The 18,974-nt window shown below is 44.8% G+C and overlaps 1 protein-coding gene across 1 annotated transcript in view; it reads left to right on the top strand.

The window, feature by feature from the left end:
• Positions 1-1,908: 1,908 nt before the first annotated feature.
• The window catches only part of CSTF3 (cleavage stimulation factor subunit 3), a 92,133-nt gene continuing 75,067 nt past the window's right edge, over positions 1,909-18,974 (top strand). Inside the window, exon 1 of the mRNA XM_077460904.1 lies at positions 1,909-2,025. Within this exon, the coding sequence (XP_077317030.1) occupies positions 1,993-2,025 (33 nt within the window). The 5' untranslated portion in view covers positions 1,909-1,992. The remainder of the gene's footprint in view (positions 2,026-18,974) is intronic.

Raw genomic sequence — 18,974 nt, 5'->3', positions numbered from 1 at the left:
CAATGCCCACCAATGCTACCTATCAATGCTGCCTATCAGAGTGACCAGCAGTGCTACCTATCAGTGCGACCTATTAGTGCCCTTCAGTGCCGCCCATCAATGCCACCTAAGGGCACTTTCACACTGGGGCATTTTAGAGGTGCTTTTAACCCTGCTAGCAGCCGAAAAAGGTTTAAAAGTGCCACTGAAGTGGCACTTTGCCGGCGCTTCAGTCGTGCTGCCCATTGAGATTAATGGGCAGGGGTGCTTTAAGAGCGGTGTATACACCACTCCTAAAGCACCTCAAAGATACTGCTTGCAGGACTTTTTCTAGCGTCCTGCCAGCGCACCACTCCAATGGAGTGAGAGGAGAGGCTCTTTACAGGTGCTTTGCTGGCGCTATTTTTAGTGTTATAGTGCCTGTAAAGCGGGTCAGTGTGAAAGCACCCTAACAGTGCCACCTCATCAGCGCCGCCTATTACCTATTACCTATTTGCAAATGTTATAACAAACCATCAAAACTTTTTTTGTTTTTGTTTATTTATTTATATTTGTTTATCAAAAAATAAAAATCCCAGTAGTGATTAAATACCATCAAAAGAAAGCTTTATTTGTGTGAAAAAAAGAATAAAAATGTCATTTGGGTACAGCGTTGCATGACCGCACAATTATGCGGTCATGCAATTATTCAAATCAAATCATTGATCATTCAAAGAGAGACAGAGCTGAAAGCTGAAAATTGGCCTGGGCAGGAAGGGGGTTTAAAGGGGCGTTCCGGCCAATACATTTTTTTAATACACTTACCTGTCCAACAATCCCGCAATATCGGCCACCCCGTACATTTTTTTTTCTTAATTTTATTAATGCATTTTTTTGGGTGGCCCTCTACTTTGAAGAGGAAGTAAACCCTTGTGGGTTTACTTAGTCTTTGTCTCCCTGTAAAGGTAAAGCATAATGGGCTACTATGCATCACATAGTAGTCCAATATGTGTCATTTACCTGACACAGGAGCCAGCGATGTCATCGAAAGCCCCTCTTCCATGGAGCGTCTATCTTCTTCTGGGTATCACTGCTCCGGCCACTCACAGCGCTGGAGCAGCGATTACGTCACTCCCACGCATGCGCACGGGAGCCGCCACTAATGGCATATCACTGTTAGCAGCGGCATGCTCAGTGTGCCTACACGCCGCTGTCTATAGCATGACCGCTGTCTTGGACCTACAGGTAAGCCTTAATCTAGGCTTACCTGTGTGTCAAAGTGGTTTGTAAGGGTTTACAACCACTTTAAGTGCCCTGTAGGCAAGTGGTTAAAGTGGGATTCCCCCTAAAAAAATGTAAAAGTCAGCAGCTACAAATACTGCAGCTGCTGACTTTTAATAATTGGACACTTACCTGTCCTAGGGTCCAGTGATGAGGGGCAATGAAGCCCCTCCCCCTCGTTCCCCGCTCCGCTCGCGGTGTCGGCATTCTTACTGCGGGCACCCGGCTGTGGCTTCACAGCCGGGCACCCACTGCGCATGCGTGGGCGGCGCCGGGCACCGTGATATGCTACACAGTCATCTGGGACGTGTGACAGGTCCCAGTTGACTGTGCGCTCGAGGGGAAGTGATGCCACCAACCCAGGCATTGAAAAAGGCAGACTACGAGGGACCCCCTAGCAACAGGCATTTAGAGGTGAGTAAAAAAAAAAAAATTTCCAATTATTTATTTTTTTTTATGAATTTTAAGCTATATTTTTTTTGGTGGCAACACCAGTTTAAACAGCAATAAGGTAGTTTTAAGGCGTATTCTTCAAACTGTCCACAAGATGGCAGTGTCTCTCATTGAGTCCTCCTCAACTGCAATACCGCTCATTGCCACAGGATGTCTCTAATCACGATTGGTAGAGTACAATCGATACGGAGCCGTTTTGTTGGTTCCGTCGGCCATTTTCTCGTGTTATGTGTAGGAGAGTGCGAGGTTGGAGGAGAGAAGGGAGCTGATAGCGCGGTGTGCCGAGAGGAAGGTGCGGGGATGATGGCCTCCGGGGAGAGCACAGCTGAGCAGGTGAGGAGTGAAGGGAGAGGCGGGAAAAGGGCCGGGAATGGGACAGAGGCGGGCGGCGTGTGCTGCATGGAGGGAGGCCGGGCACGGTGTGAGGGAGGCCTGGCACGGTGGATGTGGTGTGTGGTGGATATATTGGGGGTCCCCTCCCCCTCTCAGGCCTGCACGGGGTACATCTCCCTCCTGTGTGGTGGGGGGAGGGGAGGGGGTGATCATATCTCAGGAATGGTGAATGAGAACCTCCAGTCTGGGTTCACATATGTGTGAAATGCAGCGATTTCCTGTGTGTTTCCTGCATTGTAGTCGCACGGCGTCCATGCAACGGGTGTCAATGTTGTCGTAACGACACTCTGAATCTAAACGCAGTGCGATTGCTAGAATCGGATTCCATGGGTGTGATCACCTATCCGATGCGTTTCAGAAAATGTTTGAAATTGAACCACCATCGCATGGGATGCGCACAAGAATGCGTTGAGAATCGCATGCTGTGTCTGAATCTCATGAGTGTGAAACAAGCCTATTTTGCATAAATTGTGTGTGTGTGTGTGTGTGTATATATATATATATATATATATATATATATATATATATATATTATTATACATATTTCTCTTGCAAATCATAAGTGCTTATTTGCCAAAATAAAAATTGTGTGTACATCAACAAATATCCATTCACCTCTCATTAAATAACCCGCCCCAAGCTGTACTCAAGTATAGGGCTGCAACTAACGATTTTTTTTTCATGATCTGTATTATTATTTTCACGATTAGTTGGCCTTTTATTGTTTTCGATCAGTTAATAACCTTAAGACCCCTTACACACTGAGCCACCTAGGGCTTCGGCAATAAAGCAGCGCTATTTTTTCTTTTTACGTTTTTAGCTCCGTTTTGCTGGCGTTATCGCAGCGCTGCCCCATTGATTTCAATGTGGAGGAACGGCGAGTTCACCGCTCCGAAGAAGCTACTGGCAGGACTTTTTGTGACGCCCCCCCCCCCCCAGCCAGCGCACCGCTCCAGTGTGTAACCCCCGGGGGCTTTCACACTGCAGTGAGTGAAGCCGCTATTTTCAGATGCTGTTTTTAGTGCTGTAGCGCCTGTAAAAGCCCGCAGTGTGAAATGAGGTCTTAAAAGTGTGGTGTATAATTTTAGTTAATATGTAAAGTTTAAAAAAAAAAAAAAACAATTTGTTCCTAAATATCTCTATACACGGGTAAATATAAATAACCAATGATATGGTTAGGGAGTAAAATCTTTAATCCACTCTGAGAACAGACAGAAGAGATATACTGTATATACTATTAGAGGTTGAAGCTGGTAAATATCAGACTCGGATCAGTTAGTTAAGGGAAAACAAAGTTAGACTGTTTTGCAGATTTTCAAACAGAACTGTAAGGGCCGGTTCACACAGCGATGCGAGGCGACACGGCTCGCCTCGCCTCGCTCCCGCAAGTCGCCCCCATTCAGTACTATGGAACCGTTCTGAGAGGAGCGACTCGAGTCGCTCCGACTCAGAAAAAAGGTTCCTGTACTACTTCTGGGCGACTTGCATTGACTTCTATACAGAAGTCCTCTGCAAGTCGCCGCTGAGATCCCCGCAAGTCGGAGACGCCTCGCCGCGCCTCGCTGTGTGAACCGGCCCTAATAGATTATATGCTGGCCATACAAAAACAATGTCTTCCTTCAAAAAAAAAAAATAATAATTTTAAGAACTTAGTATGATTTTCTTATCGTTAGTGGGTCAAATCAACGTTTGTTTTCAACCAAAGTGACAGGAAAATTTGGAAATAGAAAACTTCTTAGGCAAATGAATTTTCAGACAGTGTATGTGGTTTTCATTCAGAAGTTAGATTCATTAAAAAAAAAGAATGTTAAAAGCAAGTGAAATTTTTAAATATTTTCATCCACCGAATGTACAGTGATTTTTCACGTGAATTTTCTCATCTGAAAATTGATCTGTGTGGCCAACATAATGCTGGGTACACACCTATGCAGTTTGCTTTTTATCAATTTATGCAGTGCTTTTTGCTGTGCATTTTTTTTTTTTTTCTCACGTGATTTTGCTGCAATTTTGCGTTTTTTTTTTTTTTGTTTATGCCTATTTTTTGGGCCGATATGATGTTGGGCAGATTAAAAAAAGCACTACATACTTTTCTGCAGCTTCTCCATTTGAAGTATATTGAACCAAAACAAAAAGCACGGTTTTGCCTTGAAATAGGTCCTTGATCCTTTCCAAATATGCAGAAGCTGAAAAAAGCAAAGATGTGAACGTTAAATGAACTGTAGTGCATTTCTGCAAAAAACACGTGGGTGGGAACCAGGCCTAAGACATTTTAGTAACATAATGGAGTTAAAAATAAAAAAAAATAAATTAGCCCTTCATAGTACAAAAGAACAAATAATCACTACAGGGGGTCCCTGGGTTACGAACCCGTTGGGGATTTTCCTCCTGTTTGTAATCCAGAAATGTTCGTAAATCGGCCGCATGGCAAATGACGGACATTTCCGACATTTTCCAAAGCTCCGTCTGGCCGCGCATGCGCAGAACGGCAGATGGTCTACGCAGCGCCCTGTTGGTAAGTAGGAGTGGTTCGTAAGTCGGGGAACCCCTGTACTGTAAGGGGTTGTTTTTTTTTTTTTTTCTGTGCAACAGTGAAAGTAATATTTACAGTAGAGATCATTTGCTCTTTGTACTGTAAAGGGCTATTTTTTTTTAAACCCCATTATGTTAATTAATCGATTTATGAAAATAGTAATAAGTTGTTTCAGCCCTACTCTAGTGTCTTCAATCCTCCATCGCATGAATTAGTGCTCAGAGAATCCCCCCACCTCTCACAGTGTGCGCTCACCTCAGCAAGTGGATCTATTGCAGGGATATGCAATTAGCGGACCTCCAGCTGTTGCAGAACTACAATTCCCATGAGGCATAGAAAGACTGAGAGCCACAAGCATGACACCCAGAAGCATGATGGGATTTGTAGTTTTTCAACAGCTGGAGGTCCGCTAATTGCATATCCCTGATCTATTGCATAAAAATAGGTCAGGTGCACCTTGCCCTTTAACCACTTCCTGTTCAGCGACACATTACCCGTACTTTGTTGGACTTTCATTGGTTGTACCTTTTTTTTTTTTTTTTTTTAAATAGAGCTGCCCGTCAGCTCTCTGCTTGTAATAGCAGTCGGAGCAGTTGACCAGCCACTTGATTGCTATCACAAGCAGTGGGAGAGGACGCCCATCCCCGCCCCCCCCCCCCCCCCCCCCAACCACCTTCCACAGCTTCCTCAGGCTCTCCTGTCTCACTGGGAGACCCAGGAAACCAGCCCATGCATATGCCAACTGGCCAGACAGTCAAACAAAGCCAGGATCAGCCGCTCATAATAGTAACCTGGAAGCAATAATGTAACATCACTTCCGGTTTACTCGGAAACAATCAGCACTGTTCTTAGAAAGGGGGGAAAAAAAGTGGAAAGCATTCAGAAATGTTCTACGGTGTTTTGACTGCTTTTATTTACAAAGGATTTTAATAGCCCCATTATCTCTCCATAAAGTGGACACGTCGCATGCCTATTGCTATCAAAAGGATGTTTACATTACTATTGAAAAATAAAGCAACCGTGTAAAAATAAAAACATTTTTTTTTTTTTTTTTTTTAAGTAATGGATGTAAACCCAAATTATTATTTTTTATTTTCTGGCACAATATAGAGTATGGGATTTCAGATCAGCTGTGCCCAGTCTTGCCACAAAGAGTTAATCCAGCTCTGAGCAATCCTCATATATTTTCAGTGAAATAAAACGCACAATATGGAATCTTTGCCCGTTCTTCCCCCTTCCTGTGATTTTGCACTAGCCTAAGACATGCATTTAATTCCCACCCCCACTCCTTTCTTCAGCAGCTCTGCAAGGATTGGCTGTTCCACACCTCAGCATGATTTGGCATGCTGAAGTCATGTGGGGACTTTTCTGGGTTTTGACTGGATGTTGATCATAGCAGAAGTTCAGTGTAAGAAATACACAGGAGAAAATGCATGTTGACAAGGGGAGTGTAGAGGTGGTGGGGTTTGTACTGACCTCACGACTCCACCCACTGAGCCCTGGAAAACAGACCCACCCACAGAATCTGCAGTTTTTCGGGTCTCATAGCAGACAGAGGGGAGACATTTGACAGATAAGTATACATGCAGGAGACATTTATATCCTTCTAGATAACCAATATTGCAGTAGTTTAGAAACAATGAGAGTGGCTTTACATCCACTTTAATTAAAAAAAACTAAAAATGAAGTGCCTCTGTCCTCCCATGCTTGCATGCAAAGGCAAATGTGTGCACAGTCCCCCAAGTGTGCAAACAGCAACCGTCCCACACGTGAGGTATCGCTGCGAATGGCAGATCACGGGCAGTAATTCTAGCCCCAGACCTCCTCTGTAAATCTAAAGTGGTAACCTGTAGCATCACCTATAGATAATAAAATTGACGTAGTTTGTCGCTGCGCATTATCAAAGCGCAACATGTTTGATATCTATTTACTTGGTGTAACATCTTCCTTTTATGTTTTACAAAATAAAGATTCAAAGAAGTGTATTTTTTTTCATTAAAAAAAGTTGAAAAACCGCTGCGCAAATGCCACGTGACCTAAAAACTGCTAAACCCCGCACATTATTCTTTAGGACCTCTGCTTTTTAAAAATATCTAAAGTTTGGGGATTCTAAGTAATTTTCTAGCAATAAAAACTGAGTGTGAGGAGAGCCCATCAGCGGCATCTCCTCACAGGAAATCTAGGCATATAATCAGTGCCCTGATTATAATAAAGAACCCAAAGTGCCAGCAGTGAGTGCCCACAAGTGCCAGCAATCAGTACCCATTAGTGGCAGTCAGTGCTCCCCCTTTAATACCCATCACTGCCCACCAGTGCGATTAAAAAAAAACCCAGAAGTGATTAAATACCACCAAAAGAAAGCTCTATTTGTGTGATGAAAATTATAAAAAAAATTACAGTGTAGCATGACGGTGCAATTGTCATTAAAATTGTGTGAAAGTGCCCTGTGTTGAAGTTAAAGGGGAAGGCGCATGTGACCTATTTATCCGCAGTAGAGACACTTGCTGAGGTGAGCGCACATTGTGAGAGGTGGTGGGATTTTCCGAGCACTAATGCATGTGATGGAGGATTGAAGACACTTGAGTGCAGCATGGGAGGGTGTTATTTGATGACATTAAATGTTTTTTCACCTTAATGCATTCTATGCATTAAGGCGAAAAAACATCTCGCACTGCTGGCGCCCCCAGTCCCCCCTTTTTACTTATCTGACCCCTCGCAAATCCCTTGCTCGCCCCTGCTGTCCTCTTTGCCGCTCAGCCTGGCTGCTGATTGGCTGGAGTGGATGGATTGAAAGCAGCGCAGCTATTGGCTCGTACTGCTGTCAATCACATCCAATGATGCAGCGCGTCGGGGGCCGGGGCCGTGTGATACAGCAGGTGGCTATAGCCGCTTGCTGTATCACGGAAGTGCTCCTGCAGGTGCTTCTCACCATGCGAGGGAGCTCTCATGAATGTGAGAAGTACCTGTGGGAGGAAGCCGAGACAGCCGCCGAGGGACCCCAGAAGAGCAGATTCGGGGCCACTCTGTGCCAAATGAGCTGCACAGTGGAGGTAAATATAACATGTTTGTTATTTTAAAAAAAGAAAAAAAAATTACTTTACAATCCCTTTAAGGCGAACTGACATTTTTGGTGACGTATACACACAATTTATTTTTTTTTTTTGTTCTGTGAATCAAAATAATGCTTATTTGATCAAAAAAGTAATATATATGTTAGGCGATTTATGCAAAATAACTGTGTATGTGTGTGTATATGTGTGTGTATATATATATATATATATATATATATATATATATATATATAATTACACACCATTTTCTTTTCATGAAGTATATATGGTGTAAGTTTCGGTCTCCATGAATATAAACAGTAGCAATTAGTATGTAGTATTTTTTTTCCCCCCTTGGAATTGAACAGCCTTAAACCCCAAAAACAACAAGATTACATTTTGAAGCTTCCCAGTTCTTGGATGCAGTTACTTCATTCGTTTTATTTTTTTCTGGCTTTATTTTCACTTTATCACCCTGCCCATAACACATTTCCTATTTAAAGCTCCATTTACGTTTGGGATCTTGGGAAGAATCACCGTGATGGCAAAATGCATGTTCGGTTGCCATTAATTTTAATTAATTCCAAGATTATAGCAATGTGATAGGTTGTGTAACCATAAAATGTCCATCCAGGTTGTGGGGGGGGGGGGGGGGGGTTAGCTTGTCAGTACTCAGACCATATGCCGCACACTGCATCAAAACGGTCTGCATGGCTGTTGTCCCAGAAGAAAACCTCTTCTTAAAATGATGCACAAGTAAGCCCACAGACAGTTTACGGAAAACAAGCAGACTAAGGACATGGATTACTGGAACCGTGTCCTGATAAAACTTAATTGGTTCAGATCGTGTCAAGTGTGTGTGTGTGGTGACAAGTGTGACTTGCCTACAGTCAAGCATGGTGGTGGGAGTGTCATGGTCTGGGGCTGCATGAGTGCTGCCAGCACTGGGGTACTGTGACATTCTGAAGCAGAGCATGATCCCCTCCCTTCAGAGACTGGGCCGCAGGGCAGTATTCCGACCCCAAATGCACCTCCAAGATGACCACTGCCTTACTAAAAAAAAAAAAAAAAAAAAATCTGAGGGTAAAGGTGATGGACTGGCCAAGCATTTCTCCAGACTTAAACCCTAATAAGCATCTGTGGGTATCCTCAATCAGGTGGAGGAGCGCAAAGTCTCTAACATCCGTCATGGAGGAGTGGAAGAGGACTCCAGTGGCAACCTGTGAAGCTCTGGTAAACTCCGTGCAGTGCTGAAAAATAATGGTGGCCACGCAAAATATTGAAACTTTGGGCCCAATTTGGACTTTTTCACTTGGGGACTTAGGGTGTACTCACTTTTGTTGCCAGCATTTAGACTTTAATGGCGGTGTTATTTTGAGGGAACAGCAACTTTACACTGTTATATAAACTGTACACTCACTACTTTACATTGTAGCAAAGTGTCATTTCTTATATATTTACACACACTATGCCTAGAAAAGGTAGTCAGTCATACCCCTTAGAATTTGGTCATGTTACAACCAAAAACGCAAATGTATTTTATTGGGATTTTATGTGATGGCCAACACAAAGTGGCACATAATTGTGAAGTGGAAGAAAAATGATAAATTCTTTTTTTTTATTTTTTTTTTATATATACATATATGTGAAAAGTGTGGGGTACATTTGTATTCAGCCCCCTTTTACTCTGATAACCCGAACTAAAATCTAGTGGAACCAATTGCCTTCAGAAGTTGCCTAATTAGTAAATAGTCCACCTATGTGTAGTTTAATCTTTGTATAAATACAACTGTTCTGTGAAGCCCTCAGAGTTTTGATAGAGAATCTTAGTGAACAAACGGCATCATGAAGGCCAAAGAACACACCAGACAGGTCAGGGATAAAGTTGTGGAGAAGTTTAAAGCAGGGTGAGGTTATAAAAAAAAAAAAAAAAAGCTTTGAACATCTCACGGAGCACTGTTCAATCCATCATCTGAAAATGGAAAGATTATGACACAACTGCAAACCTACCAAGACATGGCCGTCCGCCTAAACTGACAAGTCGGGCAATGAGAACATTAATCAGAGAAACAGCCAAGAGGCCCATGGTAACTCTGGAGGAGCTGCAGAGATCCACAGCTCAGGTGGGAGAATCTGTTCACAGGACAACTATTAGTTGTGCACTCCACAAATCTGGCCTTTATGGAAGAGTCGCACGAAGAAAGCCATTATTGAAAGAAAGCCATAAGAAGTTCTGTTTGCAGTTTGCAAGCAGCCATGTGGGGGACACAGCAAACCTGTGGAAGAAGGTGCTCTGGTCAGATGAGAACAAAATTTTACTTTTTGGCCTAAAAGCGAAATGCTATGTGTGGTGGAAAACTAACACTGCACATCACCCTTAACACACATTCCCCCACCGTGAAACATGGTGGTGGCAGCATCATGCTGTGGGGATGCTTTTATTTAGCAGGGACCGGGAAGCTGGTCAGAGTTGATGGGAAGATGGATGGAGCCAAATACAGGGCAATCTTAGAAGAGAACCTGTTAGTCTGCAAAAGGCTTGAGACTGGGGTGGAGGTTCACCTTCCAGCAGAATGACCCTAAACATACAGCCAGAGCTACAATGGAATGGTTTAGATCAAAGCATATTCACATGTTACAGTGGCCAATTCAAAGTCCAGACCTAAATCCAATAGAGAATCTGTGGCAAGACTTGAAAATTGCTGTTCAGATACTCTCCAATCTGACAGAGCTTTAGCTATTTTGCAAAGAAGAATGGGCAAAAATGTAATGTCACTTTCTAGATGTGCAAAGCTGGTAGAGACATCCCCCAAAAAGACTTGCAGCTGTAATTGCAGTGAAAGGGGGTTCTACAAAGTATTGGGGGGGGGGGTTCTGCTGAATGCAAATGCACACCACACTTTTCATATATTTGTAAAACATTTTGTAAAACCATTTAATTTTCCTTCCATTTCACAATTATGTGCCACTTTGTTGGCCTATCACAGGGTTAGGCAACCTTTTGAGCACAGTGTGCTGAAAAATGTTTTCAAAGAAATTGAGCGTGATGATTTTATAACAAATGTCATCTTCACACTCTCAATAATGAAAAGGATTTTTTTTTTATAAAGTAAATGCAGTAAACTACTTGAGTAATGGTGACAAATGAACATCCTGCACTCTCATGCCTCAGATCAGTCCCAATTCCTACACTCTCACACCTCCGATCACTGTACCCCCTACACATCTACCCCATCACTGTACTCCCTGTTCTCCTGTCCCACCACTGTAACCCCCTTCTCATATACTGCACCGCTGTAACCTCCCACCACTGTAACCCCCTTCTCATATACTGCACCGCTGTAACCTCCCACCACTGTAACCCCCTTCTCATATACTGCACCGCTGTAACCTCCCACCACTGTAACCCCCTGCTCATCTTCCCATATCGCTGTACCTCCCTGCTCTTCTGTCCCACCACAGAACCCCCCTTATATCCTGCACCGCTGTACCCTCCTGCTCATCTGCACCACAGCTGTACTTTCTCCTCTATATGTGCTATATGTGGTGCAAGGATGTAGAGATGAGACAAATCTACTTGTTCTGGCACACTCATCCCCGCTGATCTGCCTCTCACATCCAGCCCAGGTACTTCTATGTGATGACACATACATACAAGCATCTGCAATGGATGCACAATGATGAGCTCATGTCGGGGACATTTTCTGAAAGCAGTGGGCCTGTGTGCAAGATCAAAAGTTGGACCCCAGCAGCTTAGAACGTGCAGCGCTGAGCACCGCATCAAAAGTTGGGTGTGATTTTTCATTATGCTGAACTCTGGCTGTGGCTTAGAGGGACACAGAGTACAGGTTCAGGAAGAAGTGACAAATTCAGGGGTCAGGTGTAAGTGATGCTGGGTGGTGGTGGTGGTTTTCTCAATCGCAGTAAAATCTCTTCTGAGATTGGTAGTGGCACCCAAGCAAGTCATCTTCCTCCAGTTGGTGGGTGGGGCTAGCTGGAATGTGGTTGGCTTTAGCAGTGGCCAATCAGTTTTCCTCTTCCTGGGAACAGGCACTGCCCACCTAGCAGAACTGCACCCAATCTCTTCCCCATCACAAGAGCCGAGGGAGTCAAGTGTTGACAAAAAAAGTCCTTTGTGTGCCGCTTTGTGGCACCTGTGCCGGAGGTCGCCTTCCCTGGTCTATCACATGATATCCCAATAAAATACATTTACGTTTTTGGTTGTAGCATGACAAAATGTGGAAGGGGTATGAATACTTTCAAGGCACTGTATAAATTATAAGTGAACTTTACTGTTTGATATTTTTATTGCTGGTTACTTTGTTATATTGTAACAAGTTTTCCTTTATGGTTGTGTAAGATCTGAATTTAGCCTGGTACACAATGAACAAAACCTGAGGCGCTTGTGAGGAGATCACTGTACTAACTATGCCATGTTCGTACATTTTGATGATCACCTCTGACTAGGACAGGTAGTGAGGGCAAGTCTACTGTTGGAAACACAAGAGTATCTAAATCCTGTGAGTGCTTCTAATATAAGGAATACTAAAATGCTTCAATTTCACTTTAGTTGGGGTTCTTTGCTCAAAATTGTAATTTTGTTTGCAAGGTGTGTTTGATGTGCCAAATCGCTGCCTTGTGAACCTGGGTTAAAGAGAACAGAGGCTGTGATTTTTTTATTTTTTTTATTTTTTTTTCTTCCAAGAAGGAACCGTGCTGGTCCCCCACATTCAGCCATGATCTGCCTGCATTGCATAGAATCACAGGAACCCAGTAACATCACTGGGTCTAAGGTCGGGTTCACATGTTTGGCTGCGGGTTTGTGCCTGGGGTCCCTCGCGATTAAGGTCTGAATTTTTGCCTGAATTTGCACCTGAACCGGACCCAAACGCGCACAGGATCCTTTCCCAATCCGTTCCATGCCCGCTCCAGACCTGTGTGAACCAACTCTAATGAGATCCTGTCACACTTGCATGTCAAGCAAATTGGGTGTGAGGAAATGAGCATCTAATTTGCACAAATGTGACCCCAGCCTAAAATCGCCTTCCTCGACCAGGCTTTCATGGAATCCTTGGGTTGCTCCAGAGGTTTGCAGGACCTTTTTTCCTGTCTGTAAGGGGTGTCTGTTTCCAGTGACTACAAATATAAGGAACATTCTTCCCAGTGACCATCAAGCTTATACACTGAGTTGTACATATAATAGTAAAGCCTTGTACACATGGCCAAAATCAGTGGGATAGCAGGAAGCGTCGGACTTTCAGCCCCTGTGTATAGCTGCTTCTGTGGAACGACCATAATGGGGAAACCAACATCTGATCAGACAATAGCTGCCAGTGGGGCATCCCCCTGTCAGAACACAAAGGCACCGGTGGGGGGGAGGGGATGGGTGCAGGGGGAATTGGCCACACTAACATCGCTTGTACAGCTTAGGTGATCTCTCAGGTTTTTTACTTTTGTTTAGCCCACTGGGTTGCATGAAACATAACTTCTAGTGTGTGCCCAGCTTTATTAGTAGTGGTTCCCTGCTGATCCTGGAGTCTTATTCCAAGGGTTCCCCCATGTTAAAAAAAGCTGAGAGGCTGGTCTTAAGCTGTAATGAAAACCACTTTTATTTGAAATGTTTATTAGCACAGAGCTTGACACACATGCTTTGAATCTAGGAGACAGCGTTTGTTTTTGTGTTTTAACAAAACTTAAGGGTAGAACATGTAACATGTTCCCGAAGGTGAATGGTTTTCGCTGGTAGTCACTTTTTTTCCCTTTTTGAAAATGTTCAAAAAAAAAATCATTTTAGGTCTGACTGAAGATTGCATAAAACTCCCAAAACATTTTTTATATATATTATTCTGAAAGCAGATGCCCTAAACAATATAATAGTGCTAGTTCTAATTGGTGTTTTTATTACACACAATCTTATGCCAGAACTAATACTGTTATTGAACAATTGTTTATTTCTGAAAGGTGAGTTTGTTTGTTTATTTCAGTGGTATGATCTTATAACAGATTGCGGTCACTAACATTTTTTCATGAATCCCAGATTATTTTAATTTAAAAAGGTTTGTGTTTTGTGAATGTGGTAAAGAAATGCGAATTGCTTCTAATATATGGTGGTGATGTTTTGTTGCAATGTATCCATATTATGTAAATGTATCTATGATGTACTTGACCAATGCATGGGGGGGGGGGAAATCAAATTTCATGTTGGGTGCCAAACTGTTGTCTGCTTTTAGAAATGTGATTACACCCCATAACAAACACCCATGAATGTGTTGGGAAACACAGATTTCAGTTGTCTTTTTAGCCCTTGTGCTGTTATGAATTTTCTCACACTTTCCGAAACGATCACAGCTCCTCCTATGAAGGAACCACTGGGGAAGAATGTAGTGTTTATTATCCTCCCAGGAGAAGAACTAGAAAATGGCTTGTTGATGAAATACAATAAAGTTAATGATAGTTAACTACTTTCCTGTTTTTGTAATGTGGGTAATTTGCTTCTTCCTATGTTTCTTAGGGTCTGCAATTTTCTATAAGGCCACTACTTCATGTTTTAATCTCCTTGGTTTAAAAGGTTCTATGGTAAACATTTTTAATACAGCCCCCTTGATGCAATATTTAAGATTTTGCTGCATTTTAAAGACAAGGAATTGGATAAAATCTACCCTTGTATTTAGCACACCTGCATTGCAAGGGTTAAAACAAAGTTCCAGCCATTTCTGTGTCTAAGTCAGCAGCTACAAAAATGTAGCTGCTGACTTTTACTAAACACACACTTGTCCAGCAATACGGCACCTCGATCCTCCTCCCCCCCCCCCCCCCCCACCCAAGCATCACTAGTGTGGGCACCCGGCTGTGACTGCTTGCGCCTTCACAGCCGGGCACATGCGTGAGACGCGCTGCGCATCCTAATTGACCAGTCAATCTTCTGGGACAGGTAGGGGCCGCTTAGGTGGCCCAAGCCGAGATGGGAGCTGGGTGCCTGTCAAAAAATTTACAAGCCAAATGTGCCTAAAGTGGAAGTTCCGCTTTTGGGTGCAATGTTGCTTTAACTGCTCATTCAGTCTTGAGGTGCAGTAATAAAAGGTAATAGTTTTCTTATACTCCCCCTTTCAGCGGTGTGACTGGTCCCCTGAGGCCTTTTCCTTAAAGGATCCCCCAGCGTGGTCATATTCCTGCCTCTTTCACATATAATGCAGGGTAAATGGCCCTGCATTGTATGTGGTGATACCAAGGGACCACCTGGAGGAAGAGGGCTCTGGGACTGAACAGCGCAGTGGTAAGTTGATTGGATTTAGCCTCTGCAGCTCCCTCAAACAAGCATGTAACCCTTACAGGAGAGATGGGTGGGGTAGATATTGACTATTTCCTAGAGTTGGACTTTAATTTTTCAGTACAATAGACTATGGCAAGACTTTGGAACACTTAGAGGAAGTAAACCCTGATGAGTTTACTTCCTCTTTCATTCCCTGCAAAGATAAAGCATAATGGACTACTATGCATCGCATAGTAGTCCATTATGTGTCACTTACCTGATACAGGAGCCAGCGAAGTCACCGCTGTCCCCTGTAGTCCGGCGCATCCATCTTCTCGGGGGGTGTCTCGCAGCTCCACCGCTGTCGTTCAGCGAAGCCGCGATGACGTCACTCCGGCGCATGCGCACGGGAGCCGACCTGTGCGGCATCTTCATTGTTGAAGATGCCGCGCTCAGTGCGCCTGCGCACCGCTGTCTGTTGTAAGGGTTTACAACCACTTTAATATGATGCAGATTTAGGCTCGGTTCACACAGGGGGCGACACGAGGCGACACGACTTGCCGTGCCGCGACCTGAGAAGTCGCCCCCGTTCTGTACTACGGAACCGTTCTAAGAGGAGCGACTCGAGTCGCTCCGACTTAGAAAAAAGGTTCCTGTACTACTTTTGGGCGACCTCGGGCGACTTGCATTGACTTCTATACAGAAGTCATTTGCAAGTCGCCGCTGAGGTCGTGGCGCGGCAAGTCATGTCGCCCCCCTGTGTGAACCGAGCCTTACTTATAAGGTGACAAGTGTTTATTACTGTGCTAAAAACAAGTAGTCTACATCCCATAGCAACAATAATTTAAGGTAATTAAATTTTTAAAGATCCTCGTTCCCCAGCACACTCTATGTGGAGTAGCAGTGGTAGTTGGGTAAACTTTTTTCTCTGCATCTCGATGAATTTGGATTTTTTTTTTTTTTTTTACATCCATTGGCCCCTTGATGCTGGAATCCTGCTGTCAGTTTTGGTATTTCTGGCATCTGTACTCAGAAGCCAATGACTGAGGTCCTCCAATATTTAGCTTCTCATACTCCTCTGTACAGCTGTTCTCACTCTTGGGACTATCAGTAATTTGACCTAACCAGTCCTCTGATACTAATGCACTGCAATCCATATGCAAATATTTCTTTTAGCAGCTTGTTTTCAGCATTCACACCATTAAAGGCTAGGGTCACACCTAAAACAAAAAAAATTATAATAATAATAATGCACATCTTTTTGCAGGTGAAAAAATGTGGATTTAATTTTATTTCCCCCAGTCATCTTCCAGGACAGCTTACAGAGAGATGGGCTCCTCCCCACCTAGCACAGGAAACACATGATCCACATCATAAGACAGACCACAGGCAGTAGTCCCTCCAGTATTTGAGTTTCCTCCCCCCCAGACAGGAATTCTGAAGAAACTTGTTGGTTTTCTCTGGCTTTCATGCTAGGTGGCAGGGCCTCCTGTACAGCATCCCAGGATAGGGACAGTGAACCCGGGAAGGCGGGTAGCTCAGGCTCTCTCAGGCTGCCCTGGAAAGGGCATTGTGGGATTTTGACTCTGAAGAGTCTTCCGGAGGACAGTGCAGATTATGGTGCTCGGCTCAAAAGCATAGTGGTCTGCACTCCTACCTTGAAAGCAGAGCAAAGTGGCTTAGCAGCCATCTTGTTGGTAGCAAACACTGACCTTGTGGTCAGGGCTACAAGCTCTGTGCACTGTTCCAGGTAAGGCGTCCGATCCACAGCATCAGACCAGGATCCTCGCTGCTTGACCTTTCAGTGCTACAGAAATGATGGTGGAAGCCATTTTGTCCTGCGCTGGTAAGTCACCAGGGAAAAGACTGTAAGCAGGGAAGCAGGTCTGGGACACCTGCAGACTCTGGCCCTAAGGTAAGAAAGAGGCTAATGGATGTGGAGGTTCCTCTTTTCTTGCTCAACTGGTGAAGGGGCCACCAGGGATTTTGAGCGGTTTCTCTGTACTATTCACAGACCGGCAGGGCTGGTCTTTGGAGTCTGGCTGTGTGTATGTATGCTCCACCCCCCCCCCCCCACTAGGGGTGGGGCTTCATTCAGGTCTCCCTAGGTGGATGGGTGCTGGTCATAGGGGGTGATTGTCTGCACCTTGTCTTTCTTTGTAAAAGGTTCATTCCACATTGTGTCCTCCTCAGTCTAGGACAGAGGATGGGAGCAAAAGGGAACCACCTAAGTGACAGATGCACAGCCTGCAAGTACAGGTTATCTACTGCCTGGATACCAGCTTCAGTGCCGCAACCCTTTTTGAAATGGAGTCCAGATTAAGGGATTACTGAAGAGCATTGGAAAAAGAAATGACACTTTTCTTGCTTTTCATGAAGGCTCCTTTTCTGCTGTAGCAGAAGCAGCTATCCTCGAACGCTGAGGCTCTCTTACTCACATTTGGTCAAGCACCCTGATGTTTGCTTATTATGGAAGTACCATGGCTGCATGGCTGGAACAGAGGCATCCAGAGTCCCTGGGGGGAGGGGCGCTTGTCTGCAGAGGCAGGTTAACTATCCTGGTAAGCCAGGACAGTATTCAGCCTGCTATGCCGCAGGCCCCTCTGCATGGACAGCTATAGGGTGGTTTTGTGAGGATTTCCTTGTGCCATCATCCACAGACACCAGGGAGGGAGTGCGATCAGGGAAGCAGTAGGGGGTCTTCGAACTTCCCAGGAGTATTATAGCAGACTTCATCTGCTTTGCAAAGCTACACCATGTACTTTGGTTCTACCATGACCTGTTTTTCATTTTGGTAGATGTCCACAAGGTGGTTAACCTTAGGAGGATGTCCTCTTTTGGGTACTGATTGCTGTGGGTGTTTGCATACCTCTTAAAAACACAGGGTGAATGTGCTTTGTGTTCTGTCTACCATTATTAGTATGGTCATTTGGAGGCAGAAGCCCTTACATCTGCAATATGCAGAGCTGGGGCTGGCAATCTCAGCGATCAGCAGAAGCTGCAACCCATTAACTCCTTCCTACGCTTAAAGTGGGGTTCCACCTTAAAGTGGAACTTCTGCTTATCGGAACCCCCCCCCCCCCCCCCGGTGTCACAGTTGGCACCTTTCAGGGGGGAGGGGGGTGCAGGCATTTGCACCCACTTCCGGGCATAGGCTCCCACTGGAGTCTATGCCTCTTCCTGTCGTGGCGTGCTGTCTGCTGGGACACATGCGGGTCGGACCATTCCTATTGTGCTGCGCAACTTGCGCATGCGCAGTAGGGAACCAGGAAGTGAAGCCGCAACGCTTGACTTCCTGATTCCTTCACCTAGAATGGTGGCGGCAGCAGCCGATCGATCGGTCTCGGCTGCCGACATCTCTGGATCCTGAGACAGGGGAGTGTCCATTTATTAAGTCAGCAGCTGCAGTATTTCTAGCTGCTGGCTTTTAATTTTTTACCGTGAAATCCCTCTTTAGGCTGGGTTCACACTAAAGCGATGCGGGAACGCCACGAATCCGCGGCGGGTTCCCGCATCGCATGCCTCCCGCCGGCAGTTCACACTGCCCTATGCGGACTGCTGGGAGTGTCAGTGAAACCTTAATGACACCCCCAGATCAGTTCGCACATCGCAGTGCGATCTGCAAACTCGGACAGGAATCGGATCGCATGGTGTGAACACCCATGCAATCCGTTTCTGCTGCGGACCAAAAAAAGGGTCCTGTGCGAGTTTGCGGCGGGTGCGATGCGAATTCAGCCATACTATCTGTATGGCTGAACTTGCATCGCACAGAGATTCGGATGTGATTTGCACTGCAGTGCGGTGCGAATCGCATCCAGTTCTCGTAGCCGCTCCAGTGTGAACCCAGCCTTAAGTCACATTTGTGCAGGGCCCCTGGGGTTTGTTTACAATCAATTACTCTTTTCTTTCAGCAATTAAACCACAGCTAGTGGGGTCTGCTGTGGTTTAGTCAGGACTTTTTGTACTGGGATTTGGGCAATAGCTCACCCCTAGGCTGAACTAGAAACATAAATTATGGACCCTGAAACATTCAGTTGACAGGCTCCTTGGTGTAACCTCC

The sequence above is a fragment of the Lithobates pipiens genome, unplaced genomic scaffold, assembly GCF_037356315.1.
Source record: "Lithobates pipiens isolate NorthernLeopardFrog02 unplaced genomic scaffold, aLitPip1_a1.2 Scaffold_10, whole genome shotgun sequence".
In the NCBI taxonomy this organism is placed as follows: Eukaryota; Metazoa; Chordata; class Amphibia; order Anura; family Ranidae; genus Lithobates; species Lithobates pipiens.
This window is presented reverse-complemented; position numbering and strand designations above follow the sequence as displayed.